Here is a 21,611-nt window from a genome sequence, read left to right as displayed (position 1 = left end):
AATATGATTCCAGTATTGAAACTACATTAATTGACTGTTTGCGTTGATTAATAATAATTGCTCCAAAAACTAAAAAACTGAATTTTTTATGTGTATTAGACAGTGTGGTAAAAAGTAACACCTTAAAAATGATATTTCATCTTTTGACAAATGCTTATTTGTAACAACAGAGACATTCATTTTTATAACTTATTATTATATTGATTTCTGATTCAAATCCGCATTTATTTAGAATAATCTATTCACAAACATAATTACGTATGTAATTAATTAGTATTTGGGCGGAAATAATGGTGGTATATTTAATTAATGGTATACTCTTTTATGAAGATTTAAATAGTTTTCTTTTTGCGTACAAATGGGCTAGTAATATTATCACTTTGTTAAAAACGATAATATTACTAGCCTGTACATTTTGTACATTTGCTGCTTTAAAAACAATCTAAAATGTCAATTATTCCATGGGTATATTGATTAAATGAGGTCTAAATTATAAGAAAATGCATTTTCTACAAAAACTTGAAGGGATAGGTAAAAAGTGGTATAATACAATTTGGTAGACAATTAAATTATGCATCTGACTCTCCTAAAATATACAGGGCGTTCCATTTAAATTAAATAAGTTATTGCCGTTTAAAGCTAGTAATTGTTTAAAATAAAATTTTAGACACTCTGTATAAGGTAGTATAATTTTTATTATTGCAACACAATAACTGATCAATAAATAAAGTTCAGTAAATATTTAGTATTAAAAACTTTGATACCCTTAAAGAAATGAAGCCTTAAAATTTTTACTGCAATTTCACAAAATTGAAAATATTTCAAAAACGGTAAGGTTTAAGTGTGATAAACCTTAATAAAATTTACCTTTATTTCAATCGTAGAATCGAAAAATAGAATAATATACAGGGTGTTCCATTTAAAAAAATACAACTATAGCGTTTTTTACTTATTTGGGACACTCTGTATCTTGTAAAATTATTTTTAAATTGTAGCTCTAATAGTCCTTCAACGAACCCAAAACTTAAAATTTGTAAAAATCTAATCGTTTAGCTACAATACTCCGTGTCGTATGTGGTGAACAACCCTGTATAATGAAGTCAATAATCCCCTTCACCCCTAATCAATCATTCAATGATCAAGTCAATCAATTCCAATTTATGTCATATGCTGAAATACCAAATTTCGTTTTTTTATCTGAAGATATAAAGAAGTTATAGACTTTACTTTTGAAAAACCCCTGTAGTATAAAATATTTTGCTTTTTAAACATTCTTCTCTAAAATAAAAGGAGAAACTTTCATTAGTCATATTTTTTTATAATAATTATTATATTATCCCCTGAGTTTCTATATTGTCTTTTACTAACAACTTCACCATTTTTTTGGCGGTATGTAGTCGAAAAATCATTTTTCTTTTTATACGTCAAAGACACAAGAGAATCCCCTTTATCTGACTCAAGCAAAAACATTATTTTTAAGTGCGCGATCAGCTAGCTCCTTGCCAAGCATAATCTGACATTATTCTCTAAGTCGACCCAGATAGAAAATGCTTTTCCCATTCTCTCTCTCATCTTTTCCGGATTTTTAAATCTTCCGGACATCAAAACTATTTGTTAAAATTGCCGAGTTTATAGTACCCTATTTAGATGATATTTATTTTTAGTTTTTTTTTGAGAATCTTGTGTATTAAACCTCTGACCTGTAGGATATTATTTTATATAATATTCCTAATAAAAAATAATAAATAATAATAAAATATATCTTCTTTCTTAGCCTGGTTCCAATCAATGTTGGATATAGGCCTCTTCTAGGTTGTTCCATGCTTCGCGATCTCTAGCCAATCTTATCCACATGTCCTATCCATTGCCACTTCAGATTTGCCACTCTTTTAACGACATCTATTAATTTCGTTTTTTGACGTATGTGGGTATTCCGTATTTTTTCCCTAATGGTGACTCCCAACATGATTCTTTCCATGGCTCTTTGTGCTACTCGTAGTTGTTCTGCTGTTTTTCGGGTAATTGCCATAGTCTCTAAGCCATACGTAAGCACAGGTAGAATGCAGCTGTCGTAAGCCTTTTTCTTTAGGTTCATGGGCACCTTTTTATCCTTGAAAATATTGCTCATATTTCCAAATGCTACCCATGCCAAATGGATCCTTTTGATCTCCATATTTTGGTTTTCCTTGCCCAGCTTGATTTTATGTCCTAAATATATATAATGGTCTACGTTTTCAATAATAACGTTGTCAACGGTAATGTTATGGATATTGTTGCTCATTATCTTGGTCTTCTTCAAGTTCATTTTAAGGCCAATTTTCTGGGATTGGTCATTTAGCTCATTTAGCATGGTGTTTAGTTCTTGAATGTCGGTGCTCAGCAAGACAATATCGTCTGCGAACCTCAGATGGCTAAGGTGTACCCCATCGATGTTTAGACCTCTATTTTCCCATTCTAATTTCTTGAAGACATTTTCCAGTGCCAGTGTAAATAACTTGGGAGAGATGGTATCTCCTTGTCTCACGCCCTTGCCGAGTGGTATTTTTTCTGTTTTGAGGTCATCATCTAATTTAACTTGGAAGGTTGCACTATCATAGATATTTTTAATAATGGAATAATATCTGGAATCAATTCTCGCGTCCTCCATTGCAGCTAGAAATGACCAGGTTTCGATACTGTCAAAGGCTTTTTGATAGTCTACAAAGGCCAAATGTAGAGGTATATTGTATTCTGTTGTTTTTTCAATGACTGTTTTAATTGTTTGTAGATGATCGATGGTACTAAAACCTTTTCGAAAGCCTGCCTGTTCTATTGGCTGATAGGAATCTAGTTTCCTTCCCAGGACTTTCACCTTGTCGTGGTGGGAGGGCTCAGTAACCTTCAATATCCAGGGAGCAATGCCGGCGGTAGCGTAGCTACTGGTAGGGCCACACATGCCGGTAAGGTCTCGAAGTGATGAAGGTGAAGCTAAGGAAGTCCATAGCATGCAGCGTCTGACTCAAAGTGAGCGGCTGCAAACAGCGTCTGTATCCATAGTGGGCGGCTGAGATAATACTCGCCAACACGCTCGGCAGGCGGGGCGTTTTAACTGCCATTTACCTTCTTAGAACCATGCTAGAGTCGAAATCTAAAACAAGATTACCCCAGATGGGTAGAGCTCAAGTCTCAGAATCCCATCCCGCTACAAATTCGGGCAGCCTCACGGATTCTGGGGGAGGCAAGAAATCGACAGACTACAATAAAATATATACTTAATAATAAATACCTGAACTAAGCATAGGAAATCCCATTCAAATTTTAAAAAATAAGAATAAGTTTTCCCAATTTTATTTTAGAGAAAATTTTATTTGGTAATTTTTTAAAAAAACTTCTTAAAATGAAGCAAATTGTCCATTTTGAGTAATTTTTATGATTTTGCGTCAGTAGATCTTTATTATTTGAAAAAATCTAGGGTGGCTGTGTGATATACCTTTTGTTAATTTAACAAAAATTAAAGATGGTAGTGTAAATACTCAAAGGTAATAAAAAGATACACGTTTAAAGCATATTTTAATTATTACAGAATTAAAACTAGATATAAACCTATAATTATGTGACAAAAATTGGCTAGATGAAATCGAATGCTCAAAATGCTTCCTGTTAACTGCATAAAATGATTGTCTTTTCAAAAAGATCTTTTGATTTTAAAAGGCATTATGTGGAGTTCTATCTCGAAAAGCAGCTACAATAATTTCTATCGTGTTGTCGACAATAGTTGGCCGAGTTTTGTAAACACTGTCTTTAACATAAAAAACAGACTAGATAAAATCAGAAGCATTTAAGTATCGTATTAATTGGTGAATGCATACTGCATTCTAATAGAATCATATCAATTCTCTCTGATGTAGAATAAGTTTGCATTTTCGGCAAATTCCTGAGAATTTTTTTTTATTTTAACTGACACAAAATGATAACTAGTTGTTAAAGTTGGACTAATTAGACAGCTATGTTGAAGTAACGTCAGACATATAACAGCCACCTAGATTTTATCAAATAATAAAGACCTACTCAGATCAAATCATGTAAATGAAAATATCTAGGAAAACCTTTGTTTGAGGTGTAGGCAACCTTAATAGTATTTTGAAGAGACATAAATTCTCCATTGAATATCGGAATAATATACTGGGTGTTCCAATTAAAATAAAAGAGTAATATGCTTTTACAGGTGACCGATGTTCAATATTAATTTTGTCTCACCCTGTATAACTTTTTGGATCAAATTTTAATTTGATTTAAAATACAATAGTTAATTTAACTACATATTTAGGCTACACCTAAATTCCAATTTAGGTAGCTTTTATTTAATTTAAAAATTGTTCTTTATTTCTAGAAAATGTTAAAAATGTCAAAAAGCTTACATTTTAGTTACAAATATACTTCTCTGATAAAACTCAAGTATATTTTTCTCCCAGAATCCGAAAATCAATTAATATATAGGGTGTTCCATTATAAAAAATACAAAACTGTATATGTAAATTATGTATATGTAACTTTTTTTGGGGACACTATGTAGAACTCTATATATTTTTAAAAAGTGCTCTGAATTAACCTACATCTCACAAAATTTCATTTCAATATAGACTGTCGTTCTGCTTGGAGCTTCCACGGCGTATGAGAGGCGCCACCCTGTATACTGGTTCCTTCTAATAAACATGTTTATGGAATATAACTAGTTTATAATGCCTCAATATACGTTTTTATCATCAAAATTTTTAAGGGGTACGTAAACTGTTTAATACAATTATTCAATAATTAAAACTAGAAACCCTTCAGAATAAATCCATTTTTTTTTTCATCTGTTTTTGATTAGCCTCACATTTATTATAGAAAACGAAATTAAATATCATCAACAAATTGGTGACAGTATCTAATTTTTGGTTTGTTCTGGCACAAGAAAACTATAAAGAATAAAAATTATATAATATAACTGATCAATTAAAAAAGGACATGTACAGGGTGGGTCAAATTCGACGCTTTTAAATGGAAACACCCTTTTCTATAGGAGATAGACAAAAACTAATATCGATGTCTGGAGCTCAATTTTTGTCAAAAACGTGATGGTGAAAACCGCATATCGATCTGTTACCGTTTCGGAGTTACGGGGTGTTTTTCAAAAATATGAATTTTTAATAAATCGCTGTAACTTTTTTGCTATGGAAAATTTTGTATTTTTATGAAAACATTTCCTAAGTACCTTTTTACGTAGAATTTAATGATTTAAGTATAATATTTTTTAAATTAATAATTTAAGAATTATCAACAGAAAATTTGATTTTTTATATGGGACACCCTGTATATTTTAAATTTATTGAAAATAATTTAAAATTACCTTTCCAAAAATATAACACACTTGATATTTTGCTCGATTCCTCTTCGAGATATAGAGTATATAAAAATTCGCCCGCTTTAAATAAGAAGGCTTTGAACGGCACCGGCTGTAATGCAAAAAAAATCTGTGAGCATCAATTAAAACAAAAATAATATTTGCTATGAGAGATGCAGAATTTTATAACAATTTAAAAAATATTTAACCAACATCAACACATTTAAACTATATCTAATAACAATAAAAATAAATAGCAAACCAAGACATGAGATTTTGCTACAGGTGTTCGACATATCGACCGTCTTCTGTTATGGACCGACGGCGACGGGGCAGTTTTTGAACATTTATCTCGGAATCATTAACTCAGTGGGGGTGAAAGATACCCTCTCAAAACTGCTAAGTATTTCTAATTCTTGTCTAGATTATACGGAAGAATAAGGAACCTTTATTCTTCCGCAAATATATCCATAGGATTAGATCCATGGGCACTAAGTCAGGCGGCTTCGACGGCCAACGGTTGGGATCTTGGTTAGCTATTCAATTATTCTTGAAATTGGCTGCAAAAATTTGCTGATACCTTCAGCGTTCAGAGGCGGTGCGTCGTCTTGCTGGAAAAATATGTTTTCGAGTTCCATTAAGGGCATATCATCAATAAGGGGTCCAAAGCCTACTAGTTAAAAGTGGCGAACTTTTAAAAATTCTGTATTTCGAAGGGAATTATAACAAAATATCAAGTGTACTATATTTTTGAAAAGGTAATTTTAAATTCTTTTCAGATAATTAAAAATATAGAGGGTGTCCCAAATAAAAAATCAATTTTTCTGTTGATAACTCTTAAATTATTAATTTTAAAAAAATTATACTTAAACAATTAAATTCTACGTAAAACGGTGCTTTGGAAATGTTAAAATAGAAATACAAAATTTTCTATAGCAAAGAAGTGACAGCAATCTCTTAAAAATGCACATTTTTGAAAATCACCCCGTAACTCATAAACGGTAACAGATATCGATGTGCGGTTTTCACCATCATGTTTTTGATGAAAATTGAGCTCCAAACACCGATATTAGTTTTCGTCTATCTCCTATAGAAAAGGGTGTTTCCATTTAAAAGCGTGGAATTTGACCCACCCTGTACAGGGTCCGGCAACTGTACATGTTTTTTTAGGTACTAGGATGTATTTTAGGAAAATATTTTAACTTCTATAGGATGACACAAAGAAGTGTGAGTGGATCGGGATGACTTTTTTTTTAAACAGTACACCCTGTATAATATTGCATTTTTGGTTTCCTTTCAGATCACTTTACATAATCCTAAGACATGTGTAAATATATTTCGATAATTTGAGAGATATTAATAAATAAATAAAAATTATCTATTTTTCAGTCTTTATTAAAAAAATTATTAATAATACAAGAAATGTCCTGAAATCAAAACTATATTAAATATTTACTTTAGATGGTCTGTACTGACTTTGCTATAAACATGAAAATCGTAAAACCAAACCAAACCATTGAAAGCGCCATATGAAATAATACTGCGTGTATCTGCAAAACTATTAAAAATTTTAAAATACTTTAAATGCAAAAAATGTTCATTTTTTAACTCTCCATCTATTAAAAAAATAATATACAGGGTGTTCCATTTAAAAAAACGAAGAAAATTTATTTTATATTTTAGAATGTTTGGCGTAGAATTTTGAACATCTTGTATAATACGATTTTCATATTTATAGCAAAGGAAGTACAGACCATCTAAAGTAAATGTCTAATATACTTTTGATTTCAGGACAGTTCTTGTATTATTAATAATTTTTTAAGAAAGGAAAACTGAAAAATATATATTTTTGATTTATTTTTTAATATCTCTGAAACTGTCGAAATATACTTACCCACATCATAAGGATTATGTAAAGTGATCTGAAAGGAAGCGAAAAATGCAATAATATACAGGGCGTTCCATTTAAAAAAATCATCCAAATCCACTCACACTTTATTGAGCTACCCTATAGAAGTTAAAATATTTTCCTGAAATACATGCTCGAACATACTTTAGGTTTGCACTTAAACAAAATTCTCAAGTTTCTTATTCTAGGAGCTACAGATGCCCGACTCACTATTGCCGGACCCTGTATAATATAATTTTAGTCAGCGATGTTGATATCATATTATGTAATTGAAAAAATAACGATAATAAATTAACGAGTAACAATAACTAATATTGATTGAACCTTTATATCAGTTGCAAAATGCTAATCAATTGACACAAAAGCATGAATTATTATTAAAATATTCCACCAGGACATTTCCTCAATTCAAAAAAAATTGTAACATTTTATTTAGTAGAGAAACTTTATATGAGTTTTTTTAAATAAAATTACACCGGATGATCGAAAAAAAAACGGCGTCGCAGAGGGCTGAATAATGACAATGGATGATCATTTTGCTGAGGTTGACATAAAACTTGTCAAAAATTAACACTAATTATAGAAAGATTAAAAAAGGTAGAACGTTTCAAGGCCACACAAGTATATTTCCAAAAAAAATATTTTTTCTACAAACGTCAGTAAAAATGTAATTTTTAACGCATGCTGTCAGTGCCTAAAATGTGATATTATGTCACTGATGGTAAAAGTCATTTATTACACACTGCTAAAAGTAAGTCACGTGATTTACTTTTAACTCTGAAGCTTTGAATAAGAAGACTAAGGAAGGAGCCTATCAAAAATCTTAGGTCCACTCGATGGGACTCAAATATGGCCGACTTAAATTCCGGTTTATCAGTGCCGTTCTAATTTTATTTAAAAAATTTAAAACTATGATGTCGGGTAGTCGTGGGGTAGACTCAATAATTTTTTTTTGTTTTACGTTGTGAATAAATGTTGGTAATTATTAAAATTGTTATAAAAACATATTATTATAATAAAAATAGATAAGTTTTAATAATTATTTATTAACACTACTGAAGCAGGTAAGTCAAATTGACGTATCTAAATTCTTTGACATCTAATCTTTGACAAGTAGTAAATAAAAGCAAAAATGCAAGAAAAAATATATAATTAGTTAATTTAAGTGAATTTCATAAATGATCGGTTTACTACACGTATGTATATTATATAGTCACTTACTAGCGAAAAGTTGTTCCATTATTTCACTCGATTTTTGCCGAGATTCACCACACGCTACACAACCAACTATTTTAGAGTCTTTTTCCATAAATCGCGATAGTGTCACTGTTAATTTAAGTTCTGCCACAATTTCCATCTAGATTTACTACCTTTATACAACTATCAGTAGTAGAATAAATAATAAATAACATAAAATAAGCTTTGTAAAGACTGACAAATCCACAAAATTTCAAATCAAATTCAAATGTCTGAAATGAACCGTCAAACAGAATTGTCATACATGGATAGCATTATGCTCCTTCCTTAAGTCTTCTTATTCAAAGCTCTGAAGCGATAACAATTACCCTAGCAACCATAAACTTCATAATTAATTTGATTTCAGAATGTTAGATTGGAAAGTGCCCATAAGGACAATGTAAACACTATTTGGCGCTATTCTTGCAACGGTCGCGACCCAAAACTTTTGAAAATTTCGGAGCGGTTCGGCTTTTTCCGGAATTATATCGCCAAATATTGTTTATTCAAATTTATTATTATTTTCGTTTAATTTTATAAATAAAATACAGTGTGTTGCATACAAGAAACTTTATTTTATTAAAGGACGCATGTATGAAATACCTATGAAACATTGGAAACCGACGCTATGCCACGATCCACGATGGTTTTTGCAGTTCACAGCACAGCTTTTTAAGTTTTTAATGCCACTTTTTCACAATTATCACCGGTTGGAGTAAATAAAAATTGAATTAAACTCACAAGATAGCAATAATTGCTTTGAAAATGGACGCTATAAACACTTTTCGGAATTTCTTTAATGAGAGCGGTTTAGATTTTGAAAGATTATTATGATTTTTGAAGATTCTGACTTTGACAAGAGAAAATTATTTCTGTTTTTGTTTGCCGTTGTTCTTAGCGACCGCTATAGCAGCGCCAGATCGCGTAAAACGGTCGCGATCCAAAATAATTTCGCGACCTAAAATTTTTACGAGCTTTCCAATCTAAACTTGTTGCATTTATCTATGTTTCAGAATGACATATTATGAATTATTCGTTAACGTAAAAAGTAATAATACCTTGATATAAACGAGCAGAAAAAATAGTGTATGATATGTGTGCTAAAAGTGATTTTATTTTGTTCGAAGGGATGGGACACTCTACCCTTGGGTCCCAAGCTACCCTTCACACAAAATAAAATACCACTTTTAGCACTTATATCGTAAATAACTATTATTTTCGAATTTTAAATTACTCCATTTAAAACTAATTTTTAGTCAATATAAAAATAAAATACAATCTTCTTAAGGTCAACTAGCAGCAAGAGCCATTAAAAAATAAAGAAGAATACGTGCCAAGTAAAGGACATCTAGAGTTTGACCTCGCTAAAATTATCATCGATTGTCGTTCCCCAGCCCACTTTGACACCGTTTTTTATTCGATACTGTGGTATTTTGTTACTATATTTTCTTTATTAACATACCAGATAGCCAAATTAAATTTATCGATCACTCCGTTTTCATAAGCCTATCTAGTTTTACCAAAATTAAACCTCTACTGTTTTTTCATGATAATATTATCGAACCAGCACAGTGAATAACCTGTTTTATATTAATATTATTCAAAACCCTCTCATAATCATGGTACATTTCGGAAAAATATTCTATTACATTTTCATACACAATCCATACAGGTCAGGGTCAACAAAATACGTCTAATCACTCATGGGTATACGTTTTAGCACGACACTTAATTTCACTATTTTTCAAAATACACTAGGTGACACATACAGGGTGATTCAGGCTTCCAAAAAAGCTCTATATTAGGTTTTTGGTTTGTAAATTTTATTTTAATTTTTTTACATAATATATGAGGGAATGGTAATGATAACGCACATTTTGATAATAATTTCGTCAACATACAGGGTGATTTAAACATATTTTCAAATCAAAGTTGTATATTTTTAAATGGAATACTATATTTTTTTTAACTCAGTGGATTTACCATTAAATTTCCATTCCAAAAATACCATAATGTCATATAACTATTTTTGAAACTCAACGTATTGTTTATTTTAAGAGTCTATTTTATTAGTCCGAAAAAGAAGCAAAATAAGCGTTCGGCATTTAACGTTTTATGTAAAACTGGCTAGGTATTTTTACACAAATAAAGAAGGAAATTAAAGATAAATGATTATACTATATCTGTATTGTAGCACATTTTCAGACAACTCCTTTTTTTTCCTTAGATTTTGATGGTCAAACATCAACAAAATATTCCTTATTTTTGGACTAAATTTTTTCGAAAATAAAGACATAATTTAAAATTCCATTACAATACGGAAATAGGTTGAAGTTTTGTGATTACAGTGATATATAATTTATATGGTTTTGTAACAAATTGCTCGCTATATTATGGCAAATGCTGAAGCTCTGCAAACCTTAATCAAGCCTTAATCAAAGCACATGTATTTGGAATTTTGGGACAGGATCGGGCTAGGCCTTAGGCAGATTTCTGAAATATAATATACAGGGTGTTTCAAAACAAATGCGAAAAACTTCAGGGGGTGATCTCTTGTTCAAAATAAAGGGTAGTTTGCTTCATAAACGTTGGGTCAAAAGTCAACCATTAGGGAGATATAGCGGTACAAAGATGGCGGAAAAATAATGTTTTTATTTTTTATCTTGAAAACGGAAAGAGATAGACTAATGAAATTTTATGGAAGCATTACTGTTATGAAAACACACTTTCTGGTAATTTTTTCACTTTTTTAAAATGAGTGGAAGGGGTTGAAATAAACTACCCCTATCATTCTTGTTAACGAAATTTAAAGAAAAATCTTATCAAACACATGCAAAAAAAATAATTTGGATAGTTTAGTTTGTTTAGAAACTTTTTTATCTCTTGTATTTTTTTGATAAAACTCACCGATTTGAAATTAAAAAATAAAATGTGAAGCATTACATGTCAGGACAAAAAACATTTTCTGATCAAGAATCTAGTGGGCTGCTGTAATTATTTTAGGAAAAAATCTTGTCGGCCGCTGTTACTTTTTAGGATGTTCCTAATATTATTTTATTTGACATTACTCTACTGCAATAAGTTATTATCTAGATGATTATTATTATCGTTATTATCACTAGATTCTTAATCTAAAAATGTTTTTTGTCCTGACATGTAATGCTTTACATTTTATTTTTTAATTTCAAATCGGTGAGTTTTATCAAAAAATACAAGAGATAAAAAGTTTCTAAACAAACTAAACTATCCAAATTAATTTTTTTGCATGTGTTTGAGAAGATTTTTCTTTAAATTTCGTTAACAAGAATGATAGGGGCAGTTTATTTCAATCCCTTCCACTCATTTTAAAAAACTGAAAGAATTACCAGAAAGTGTGTTTTCATAACAGTAATGCTTCCATAAAATTTCATTAGTCTATCTCTTTTCGTTTTCAAGATAAAAAATAAAAACATTATTTTTCCGCCATCTTTGTACCGCGATATCTCCTTAATGGTTGACTTTTGACCCAACGTTTATAAAGCAAACTACCCTTTATTTTGAACAAGGAATCACCCCCTGAAGTTTTTCGCATTTGTTTTGAAACACCCTGTCTATTTCCTTCGGCCACACACCCGTTTTACCCGACCCCTGAGAGCTGATTTTATTTATTTTAACAGAAAGCACTGTATAATAGTCAATCTCCAAAATTCGGTCTACCATAATTTGCAATCTTGTTTGATATATACAGGGCGAGTCAAAACTATATGTTGTATTTTTCTCCATTATTTTAAATGAAACACTCTGTATTTTGTATCATAATCGAACAAAGTTTTGTTTAATCTTGTTACTTCATTTAATAGAAAATGACATTCTGAATAGAATGACATAGCATATGTCAACTTTTGACATTTTTAATAAAAAAATAGAATTTTAAATTTTAATTTAGAATATTGTACGTATATGCCATTAATGTAACGACAATTTGACTCGAAATACCAAGTGTGTGGTACTAAATTATACATAAAAAAAATGGCGCCGGGAGACACGTACAGCCGCCCATAGTAAAATATGTTAATAAAAAGTTGGTAGACAGTTCTTTTAGTTTCAAAGTAAAGGAATTTTTCCAATTTTTTTATCTCAAAAACTGCGACTTTGACTGATTTTGATGTTATTACAAATTTTGTTGCAAATATTATTCCTAATCTTAAATTGAAAACCGCGTTTCGCTAGCTACTGACATTTTGGAGTTACGATTTTTTAAAATTTTTAAACCCCTCCCATACCCCCTTACCAACCCCCCACCCCACCAAAAACTAATGGCCAGATTCTTCGGGTGCCACAATACTTTTGTGCCAAATTTGGTTAAAATCGGTTTAGCGGTTTTTGAGTTATCGTGTTACAGACGGACAGACGGACAGACAGACAGACAGACAGACAGACAGACAGACAGACAGACACCATGAAAATATTTTGTATTTAGGTCATTTATCACCCAAATAACTCATTTTGAGTGAAATTAAAAAAACTTTTTTTTGCCGATCTTAATAGCCTACCATACCTATTGGTATGGTCGGCTAAAAATTATTTTTCAAAATATGCGAATGAGTCACCCTCGTTCCGTTTTAAAAAATTGAGATATGATTAAAAATACGATTTAGGCATCTTATAACCGACCAGGATAAAACACGAAAAACCTTAAACGATCAAATCTATTTTTCCAAAGCTCCCTGATTAAACATCTAGATTGAAATATAAAAAACGATTTGTTTAAGCAAAAATGTCAAAATTTTTCATATGATATGTCATTCTATTATTCAGTTCGATATTTATTGGGACTGAACAATAGAACTCACTGCCAGAATTTCTTTAAAAATTTCAAAATACTGACTCTTCTTTATTTATTTTTGAATCCGTTTGCTTAATCCGCAAGCACATATTTATTCCCGAAAGGCCACCTCACAACTTAGGAGTGCGGAGCACGATCTTTATTTGCCAACCCCGAGCGCAGAACTAGTTAAAGGCTCAATACTGTACAATGCCAAAAAAATGTGCAATCATCTGTCTTTGAATATCAAGTCGCCTTCATTCTTTCAATCTTTTCAATAAAGCGTTATTTATTATTATTATTATTCACAGTGTCATTTTCAATCGAATAAAGTAAAAAAATACCGAGGGTGCCATTTAAAATTCAAAAATTGTAGTCATTTCCGGTGAACCAGAAATTGACCCAAAACAATTATTGAATACGTCAATCCAGAGAGAAACTAATAACTAAAGTGAGAGGGCTTGTGGAATAGGGCATTTCGTAGACAAGTTTATTGTGTCACCACGCATCCCAGACGCGCATAGCTTTTAGGCGGTCAAAAAAGGAAGTTTTCAACTTTGCAAGTTAAACATTTGACAGGATTAATTAGATTGTCAGTAGCTTTTTCTATTTCTTAGATAACTAAAAGGAGATAACTAAAATCTGTTGATAATCGGAGCAAATCGGAGTAATAAATTGTTTTTAACTGAATGTGCCTGTTCTTTTAGCTTGTCAGAAGAGAAGATTATTGTCATTATTGATTATTTCAAGATTATTTCAGATTCCACGATTATTCGGCATTTTTGTAATTTTTGTTTTGTGGTTGAGACCCAGACAAAACGTTTCCTTTAAAGGTAAGTTTTATCTCGGTAATTCTTTTAACATACCTAATAGTAATAGTGAGTGCACATAATAATCGTACATTGCTAATTTAATTTTTTTAAATTAAAACATCACATTCTTTTCTGATACCTATGGAACGATAAGGTATTATACCTGGTATTATTTCCAGTAATACAAATTATTTTCTTCAACTGCTAGGTTCTTGTTATAGAATAAAGACTATCAAAAACATTGAATACCTACGGGATACCTAATGATACTCTGTGCGAGCTCCCAACCGTGCTTCCCTGTTCACTCCCAACCAAGTTACATAAAAAAGATACTGAAGATTGCAGCCTTGAGTTGCAGTATGGCAAGGAGTCTGGAGTTAAATAAATTATTATGTTCCTACAGAGTATTTTATTTATAGGTTTTAATGCTTTAAAGTCTAATAATAAATTTTCGTTGTCAAGAAAATAATCTAAAAAAACCACGAAGATTTCTTATCATAAACTTGAAAGATTAAGATTCGGTTCAAATATACAAATTTTAAATTTTTGGCGCCAGTATATAGGTATGAATGCAACCTACTATATCGATAATGCGCTCATAGTTCGGGTTAGACGCCAAAGGCCGCGCCACTAACACAGTCTTCAAAAATTAACGTTGATCGGTCTCTCTCACTTTAGTTATTAGTGTTCTCTCTGCGTCAATCAATCCTAATTTATGTCATATACAAAACATACAAAATCTCGTGCTTTTATCTGAAAAAATAAAAAAGTTATGGAGGTGTGCCACTTTTGAGACGCATATTATAAAAAATAAAAATAGAGTAAAAATATCAAATAGGAAACCAAACTGGAGCTTTTTCGAGTCACGCTGTATAATTTAGTTAGGTTGGGCAAATCGGATCACGCCTATGATAGATTATTTTTTGAACTGAAAAACAATCGACGACGTCAAGCAACATTAACACGATACATTGTTGAATTGATTTAGAATAGTGAATAAATCAACAAATATTTTGGATTACTAACGATTAGATCAGCATTTTATTTAGTATCAAACTCGTGTCCATCAATAAACATATTAAATTGGGCAATTTGATGGACAAGAAAATGGAAAAACATGGGGGTATAAAAGAGTTCTACAAAGGTATGTAGTCAAATTCTACGAATTTTTGTTAAATTGTCGTGTATGCAAGTATGTTGTGTATATAGATGTCTCGATAGACTGCACTAAAGTTACTAAAAAAGTATTTATAACGAAAAAATAAAATAAAAGTGCTTTTGGTCAAGTTCAAACGTGTGTTACATATCATGTTTATAATTTTCTTCTTTAAGTTTCATATAATTAATTGTGTTATTTCTTTGGGTAACATAAAGTATTTTGTTTAGTTTCTGTTTTTTTTGTGAAAGTTCTTTTTTCTGTTCTGATGTCTGATTTTCTTCTAGTTTTGTAAGTGTGTATTTATTTGTAAGTTTTCAAAGTAATAGTTTTATTTATTAACGTATTTTTGAATTTTTGTTGATGTAATTAAAATTTTATTAATTGTCCTATATTTAGTTGTTTTGTTTTTTGGTATACTTCTTCTGTCGGTGTTAGATTAAATTATTATTTTTAGTATTTTATTTTGATGTCTTTGGTAGTATCTTTAATTTTTTTTCTGTTGTATTGCTCCACATTTTAATTATATTATAATAACACATATTAATATATACTAATCTATACTAATATATAAAATCCTTAAGTGACATACAGATTAATCACGATCCCGCTCAAACCACTCAACGTAAGAAGCTCAATTTTGGCATACAGGTTAATTCTAGGGTGTAGAGGTTCGATAAGAAGGGATTTTTCGAAATTCCAGTTCCAAGAGAGTGAAACCACCCCTCAAATATTACAATATTTTTTATTTAAAAAACGGTCAAGTTTCCGAAAAAACGCTTAAACACGTATATTTTATTTTGTTTTTTACATATTTTAAGATTTTTTAAAAATGTATACAGGGTGTTTCATAAAATATGACTATTGAGTAATTACGATTCTGCTTAAACTGCTTGACGTTTAAAGCTGATTTTTGGCAAACGGATTGACTGTGGGATGTAGAGGTTTGATAAGGAGGGGTTTCTCGAAACTCAAATTCCAAGAGGATGAAAACGCCCCTCAAATATTACAATATTTGTTATTTAAAAAACGGTTAGTCTTTCGGGAAAACGCTTGGACAAGCATAATTTATTTGGTTTTTTACATATTTTGAAATTATTTAAAAAATCATACAGGGTGTTCCAAAAAGTTGTACACGCTAGTATAATATAAAATCCTGACTAAAAGTGACTGACTCACTGATTAATCACGATCCTGCTCAAACCACTCAACGTAAGGAGCTCAATTTTGGTATACAGGTTGATTCTAGGGTGTAGAGGTTCGATAAGAAGGGATTTTTCAAAATTCCAGTTCCAAGGGGGTGAAACCACCCCTCAAATATTACAATATTTTTTTATTTAAAAAACGGTCAAGTTTCCGAAAAAAAAACCTTAAGCACGTATATTTTATTTTGTTTTTTACATATTTTAACATTTTTTAAAAATGTATACAGGGTGTTTCGAAAAATCTGGTCATTGATTAATCACGATCCTGCTTAAAGCGCTTGACGTAAAAAGCTGATTTTTGGAAAACGGATTGACTTTAGGGTGTAGAGGTTCGATACGAAGGGATTTTTCGAAACTCGATATCTAAGGGGGTGAAACCACCCCTCAAATATTAGAATATTTTTTATTTAAAAACTGGTGAGTTTTTCGGAAAAACTCTTAAACACGTATATTTTATTTCGTTGTTTTGCATATTTTAAGATTTTTTAAAAATTTATACAGGGTGTTTCATAAAATATGACCATCGAGTAGTCACGATTCTGCTTAAACTGCTTGACGTTTAAAGCTGATTTTTGGCAAACGGATTGACTGTGGGGTGTAGATGTTCGATAAGGAGGGATTTCTCGAATCTCAAATTGCAAGAGCGTGAAAACGCCCCTCAAATATTACAATATTTGTTATTTAAAAAAAGGTTAGTCTTTCGAGAAAACGCTTGGATAATTTATTTTATTTTTTGCATATTTTGAAATTTTTTAAAAAATCATACAGAGTGTTCCAAAAAGTTGGGTAATTGATTAACCACGATTCTGCTTAAACTGCTTGACGTAAAAAGCTTATTTTTGGCAAACGGATTTTTCGAAGTCAAATTCCAACGAGATGAAACTATCCCTCAAATATTACCAAGTTATATAATAATATCGCCATATTGTTTTTCATGCTGACATAAATGTGAGAAAATTTTATCCAGTTTGTATGTTAATGGAAATTCTTGCTTTACTTATCATCACCATCACAAATGATTAATTCGACGCGAACGATGTCGCGGGTACACGCTTGTTATATATGATATTCTTAGATGAAAAAGGCATGATATATTAGTTTCTTCATTTTTAATTGTATTTTTTTAATTTGTGTTTTAATTATAAAAGGATTTAAATATAAGTGGCGTTCTTATATTTTAGGAAAACATATATTCATAACTGGAGGTACGGGGTTTGTCGGTAAAGCCATAATTGAAAAGATTTTACGCAGTTGTCCAGAATCTGGAAATATTTATATGCTCTTAAGGTCGAAGAAAGGAAAATCTTTAAATGAGAGATTACAACAGTTATTATCCAACCCGGTGAGTAACTTTAGGAACATATAATAAGTTCATTTGTGAGTTTTATACTGGGTGAGTTTTCGAGTATGCTCTTTCCGGATTTTTAAAACAGTTTATGGCTTACTAGATATTTCGAAAAAATAAATTTTGGCTATTTTAAAAATGCTCCCTAATTCCATTATAGTCTATTTTAGACAAAAAGTTTTCAGATAAAAGCTGTAGAGAATCGCATCCTTAATGAAACTGTGTTCTCCTTTTTTTTAAAGCCTGCCATTTTTGACATATGATACAAACATTTGTTTTTTTTAAATGGAAACCCGCATAACTTCATAAAAAGCTGCATTTTTTAAGCTTTCCAGCTATAATATGTTTTTTTTTCGAAAAATTACTGAGTTATAGTCAATTCTTATTTTTTTAACAATTTGACATAGTTAGCCATGGAAGCAAGTTCAAGTGTAACTGCTTATTAACTGCTGTAACTTCAATTTAATAGCTGTTAGTAAGAAGTTTCACTTCACAAATATGCGCACACTCCATTTATTGTTTTCTTTTATTTTTTTTTATTTTAATTCTTTATGTTAATTTTTAGTTATTCTATTAATTATTTCTAGTTGTTCGATTTACTAAAAACTAAAAATCCAAATATTCTTAAGAAAATTATTCCAATTGCTGGAAATGTTCTGGAAACCGGGTTAGGTAAGTTTAGGTTAGGCTAATTATTAAGTAATGTAAGTTAATGTAATGTTATTACACATTATGCTAATGATATATTTATTATTGTATCTTCTAAGAAAATCGACAATAAATAGTATATTGTTTTATTAGGAGTTAAAATGACACTTTTTGGTGGCGAGACATACAGGCGAGGCACAAAAAGTCATTTCTATTCCGAATAGAACATGCTATTTTTTTTCGCCACAAATATTTTTTTAAACAATTTCAAGAGTTCAAAATAATATAAAAATATTTAAAAGTAATGCTTTTTATGTAATTATACAGGGTCGCTTATATGTATGGAAACGCTCGATTATTAGGTAAAATATAGGAGGTACCGCAAAAAGTTAAATACAAAAGTTATAGGATTTTTAAATATCTATTAGCGAGTAATAAATTTAAGTATACAGGGTCGTTCATAAATCGTGGCACATAAAAGTTTCATTTTCTTAAATAGAACCTCCTGTAAAAAAATCGAAATACACACAATGTACCTCAAAGCAACCGTATCCGAGTTATTGACTTTTGAAAATATCACATAAACAATTCGATTTAATTAATTTCGATGCGTTTAGTTTGATTTAATGATGTCATTCTACCGAAACTGTGATACTATGGTAATGGGGTTTTAAACTTCTATTAACTACTAGTAAATTTAAATATACAGGGTCGGTCATAAAGTTGTGTCACAATAAACTTTATTTTTTTAAATGAAACCCCCTGTATATTATTGCATATTTCAATTCTTCCTACAATTTTAAACAATAATCGTAATACACAATGTACATAAATTGAAGAATTGAAATGTTAAAAGAGTTAAACTTTTTACAAAAATAATTAGGAATAAGTTAGAAATATCTACTTACAACAAAATCAGTGAAGAGCAGATTGGCTTTACTGCAGGGCGTTCATGTATAGATAATCTATTTACTATCCAACAACTGATAGAAAAACGGAATTCACGTGAAGAAGATACACATCTAGCTTTTGTAGACCTTCAAAAAGCTTACGACTCCATCCCCAGAGTTAAACTATGGTACATACTGGAACAACTTGATGTGGATGAATGTCAAGTTGTGGCAACAAACTGTCTGAGGTAATTTTTACAACTAAAGGCCATCGACAGGGATGTCCTCTGTCGCCTCTTTTATTTAATCAATTTGGAAGTGGTTCTTAGGGACAGAAAGAAGAGGTGTGGGGAAATGGGCGACCCTGTAGGAGATGACTGTTTGGTTACATTGAATTTTGCCGATGATCAGGTGGTCGTAGCTCAAGATGCTTACAACCTTGAATTCATGATGAGCAGGTTAAATTCGGAATACACGGAATTAGGCCTTATTGTGAACATTGATAAAACGAAATACCCAGTTACTAATTCAGATGATAAATTTGACATTTTTATTACTGACAAAGCTCAGACAGGTTGAATGGTTTAAATATTTGGGGGCACGTATAATCAGAAAGGGACTGGACAAAACAGAAGTATCTGCTAGAATAGAACAAGGGCGGAAGATTATAGGAGCACTGAATGACATCTGGTGGGACAAAAACATAAGACCAAACACAAAAGTACATATTGGAAGAGTCCTAGTGGAGTCCGTAGTAACTTATGGGTGTGAAGTTTGGACATTAAAAGCTGAACAAAAGCGAGCTTTGAATGCACTCGAAATGGACTATTTGAGACGCAGTGCGAGAGTATCTAAGCTGGACAGAGTTAGAAACGTGGAAATCAGAGCCAAAATGGACGCCACACAGACAATAGTGGATAGAGTCGAACAGAGGGGCCTTAAGTGGTTTGGACACTTGCTACGCATGGAACACCACAAATGGCCCTACCGTATCTACAGCTGGTCACCTCCTGGAAAAAGGAAAAGAGGACGGCCTAGAAGATCCTGGAATGAGGCCATCAGAAGAGCAATGGAGGACCGTAACTTGGAAGAGGAAGATGTTCTTGATCGTAACAGGTGGCGGTTAGGCGTGGGGATGCGACGTTAGTTGCGACAACCCTGGAGTATATAATATAAATGTTAAACGAAAATTTTGTAATTCCCAGACTTGCTATACTCTCATTTTATACATCTATAAATTCTAACTTGAGAACTAATGTCAAATATTATTAAGTATCACAGTTTCGGCAAAATGGCATCGATAAATGAAACTGAACATATCGAAATTAATTAAATCAAAATGTTTAAGTGATAATTTCAAAAGTCAATAACTCGAAAACGGTTGGTATGAGGTACATTGTGTGTATTTCGATTTTTGCTTAGAATTGAAGGAAGAACCGAAATATGCAATAATATACAGGGGTTCCCTTTAAAAAAATGAAACTTTGATGTGCCACGACTTTATGACCGACCCTGTATACTTAAATTTATTACCCGCCAATAGATATTTATAAACCCTATAACTTTTGTATTTAACTTTTTGCGGTATCTCCTATATTTTACCTAATAATCGACCGTTTCCATACATAAAAGCGACCCTGTATACCGAGAAACTATGGTTACGCCTGTTGAATTTGACACTTTATGTCAGTTTAATAATATATTTTCGTATATGTATGTATGAGTATATTTTCGTACTTTTGTGCTTAGGCCTTAAAGAGAGCTTCACTTTTATGCCTAGGCGTTAAAATTACTTTTTTATATTGTCATTAGTGTTGCACAAGACAAGAATTCTTGTCTTGAAAATCAATTTCTTGTCTTGTCTTGAAATTCAAGACAAGAAATTTTCAAAGTCTTGTCTTGCAGATTTCTTGAATGGCAAAGTCTTGTCTTGTCTTGCAATACTCTTGAAATTTCTTGTCTTGAAAAATTTTACATTCTAACAAAAAGGTAATAATATTTCTATATTTTATTTCATAGAAAGCGTCACATATAAAATGTAATACGGAAAAATAAACAACAACGGTGCTAATTTTAGCAAAAAAAATCTTAACGGACTGCAAACGAACTACGTCAAATCGCCCCTTTGACCAAACAGGATTTGTTACTTTTATTTTGTATGGTATATATTTTATTTTTATATTAGAGTTTCTTGCCTTGAACTGCTAATATAGAAATTAATTCCACGCTGTGTTCGACATAATG

At 31.1% G+C, this 21,611-nt stretch overlaps 2 protein-coding genes across 2 annotated transcripts in view; one reads left to right on the top strand and one right to left on the bottom strand.

Annotated features, from left to right (window-relative positions):
* LOC115882780 (microtubule-associated protein futsch) overlaps nucleotides 1-21,611 on the bottom strand; it is a 195,606-nt gene that overhangs the window by 66,252 nt on the left and 107,743 nt on the right. The window lies entirely within an intron of this gene.
* Nucleotides 15,063-21,611, top strand: part of LOC115882781 (putative fatty acyl-CoA reductase CG5065) — a 30,307-nt gene continuing 23,758 nt past the window's right edge. The window contains exons 1-3 of the mRNA XM_030901021.1: nucleotides 15,063-15,267; nucleotides 17,666-17,826; nucleotides 18,417-18,501. Coding sequence (XP_030756881.1) covers nucleotides 15,219-15,267; nucleotides 17,666-17,826; nucleotides 18,417-18,501 — 295 coding nt within the window. The 5' untranslated portion in view covers nucleotides 15,063-15,218. The remainder of the gene's footprint in view (nucleotides 15,268-17,665; nucleotides 17,827-18,416; nucleotides 18,502-21,611) is intronic.

This window comes from Sitophilus oryzae, unplaced genomic scaffold (assembly GCF_002938485.1).
Source record: "Sitophilus oryzae breed Bouriz unplaced genomic scaffold, Soryzae_2.0 scaffold_179_pilon_pilon, whole genome shotgun sequence".
NCBI classification, from domain to species: Eukaryota; Metazoa; Arthropoda; class Insecta; order Coleoptera; family Curculionidae; genus Sitophilus; species Sitophilus oryzae.
Note: the sequence above shows the minus strand (reverse complement) of the source record. Positions and strands in the feature narration are given on the sequence as shown.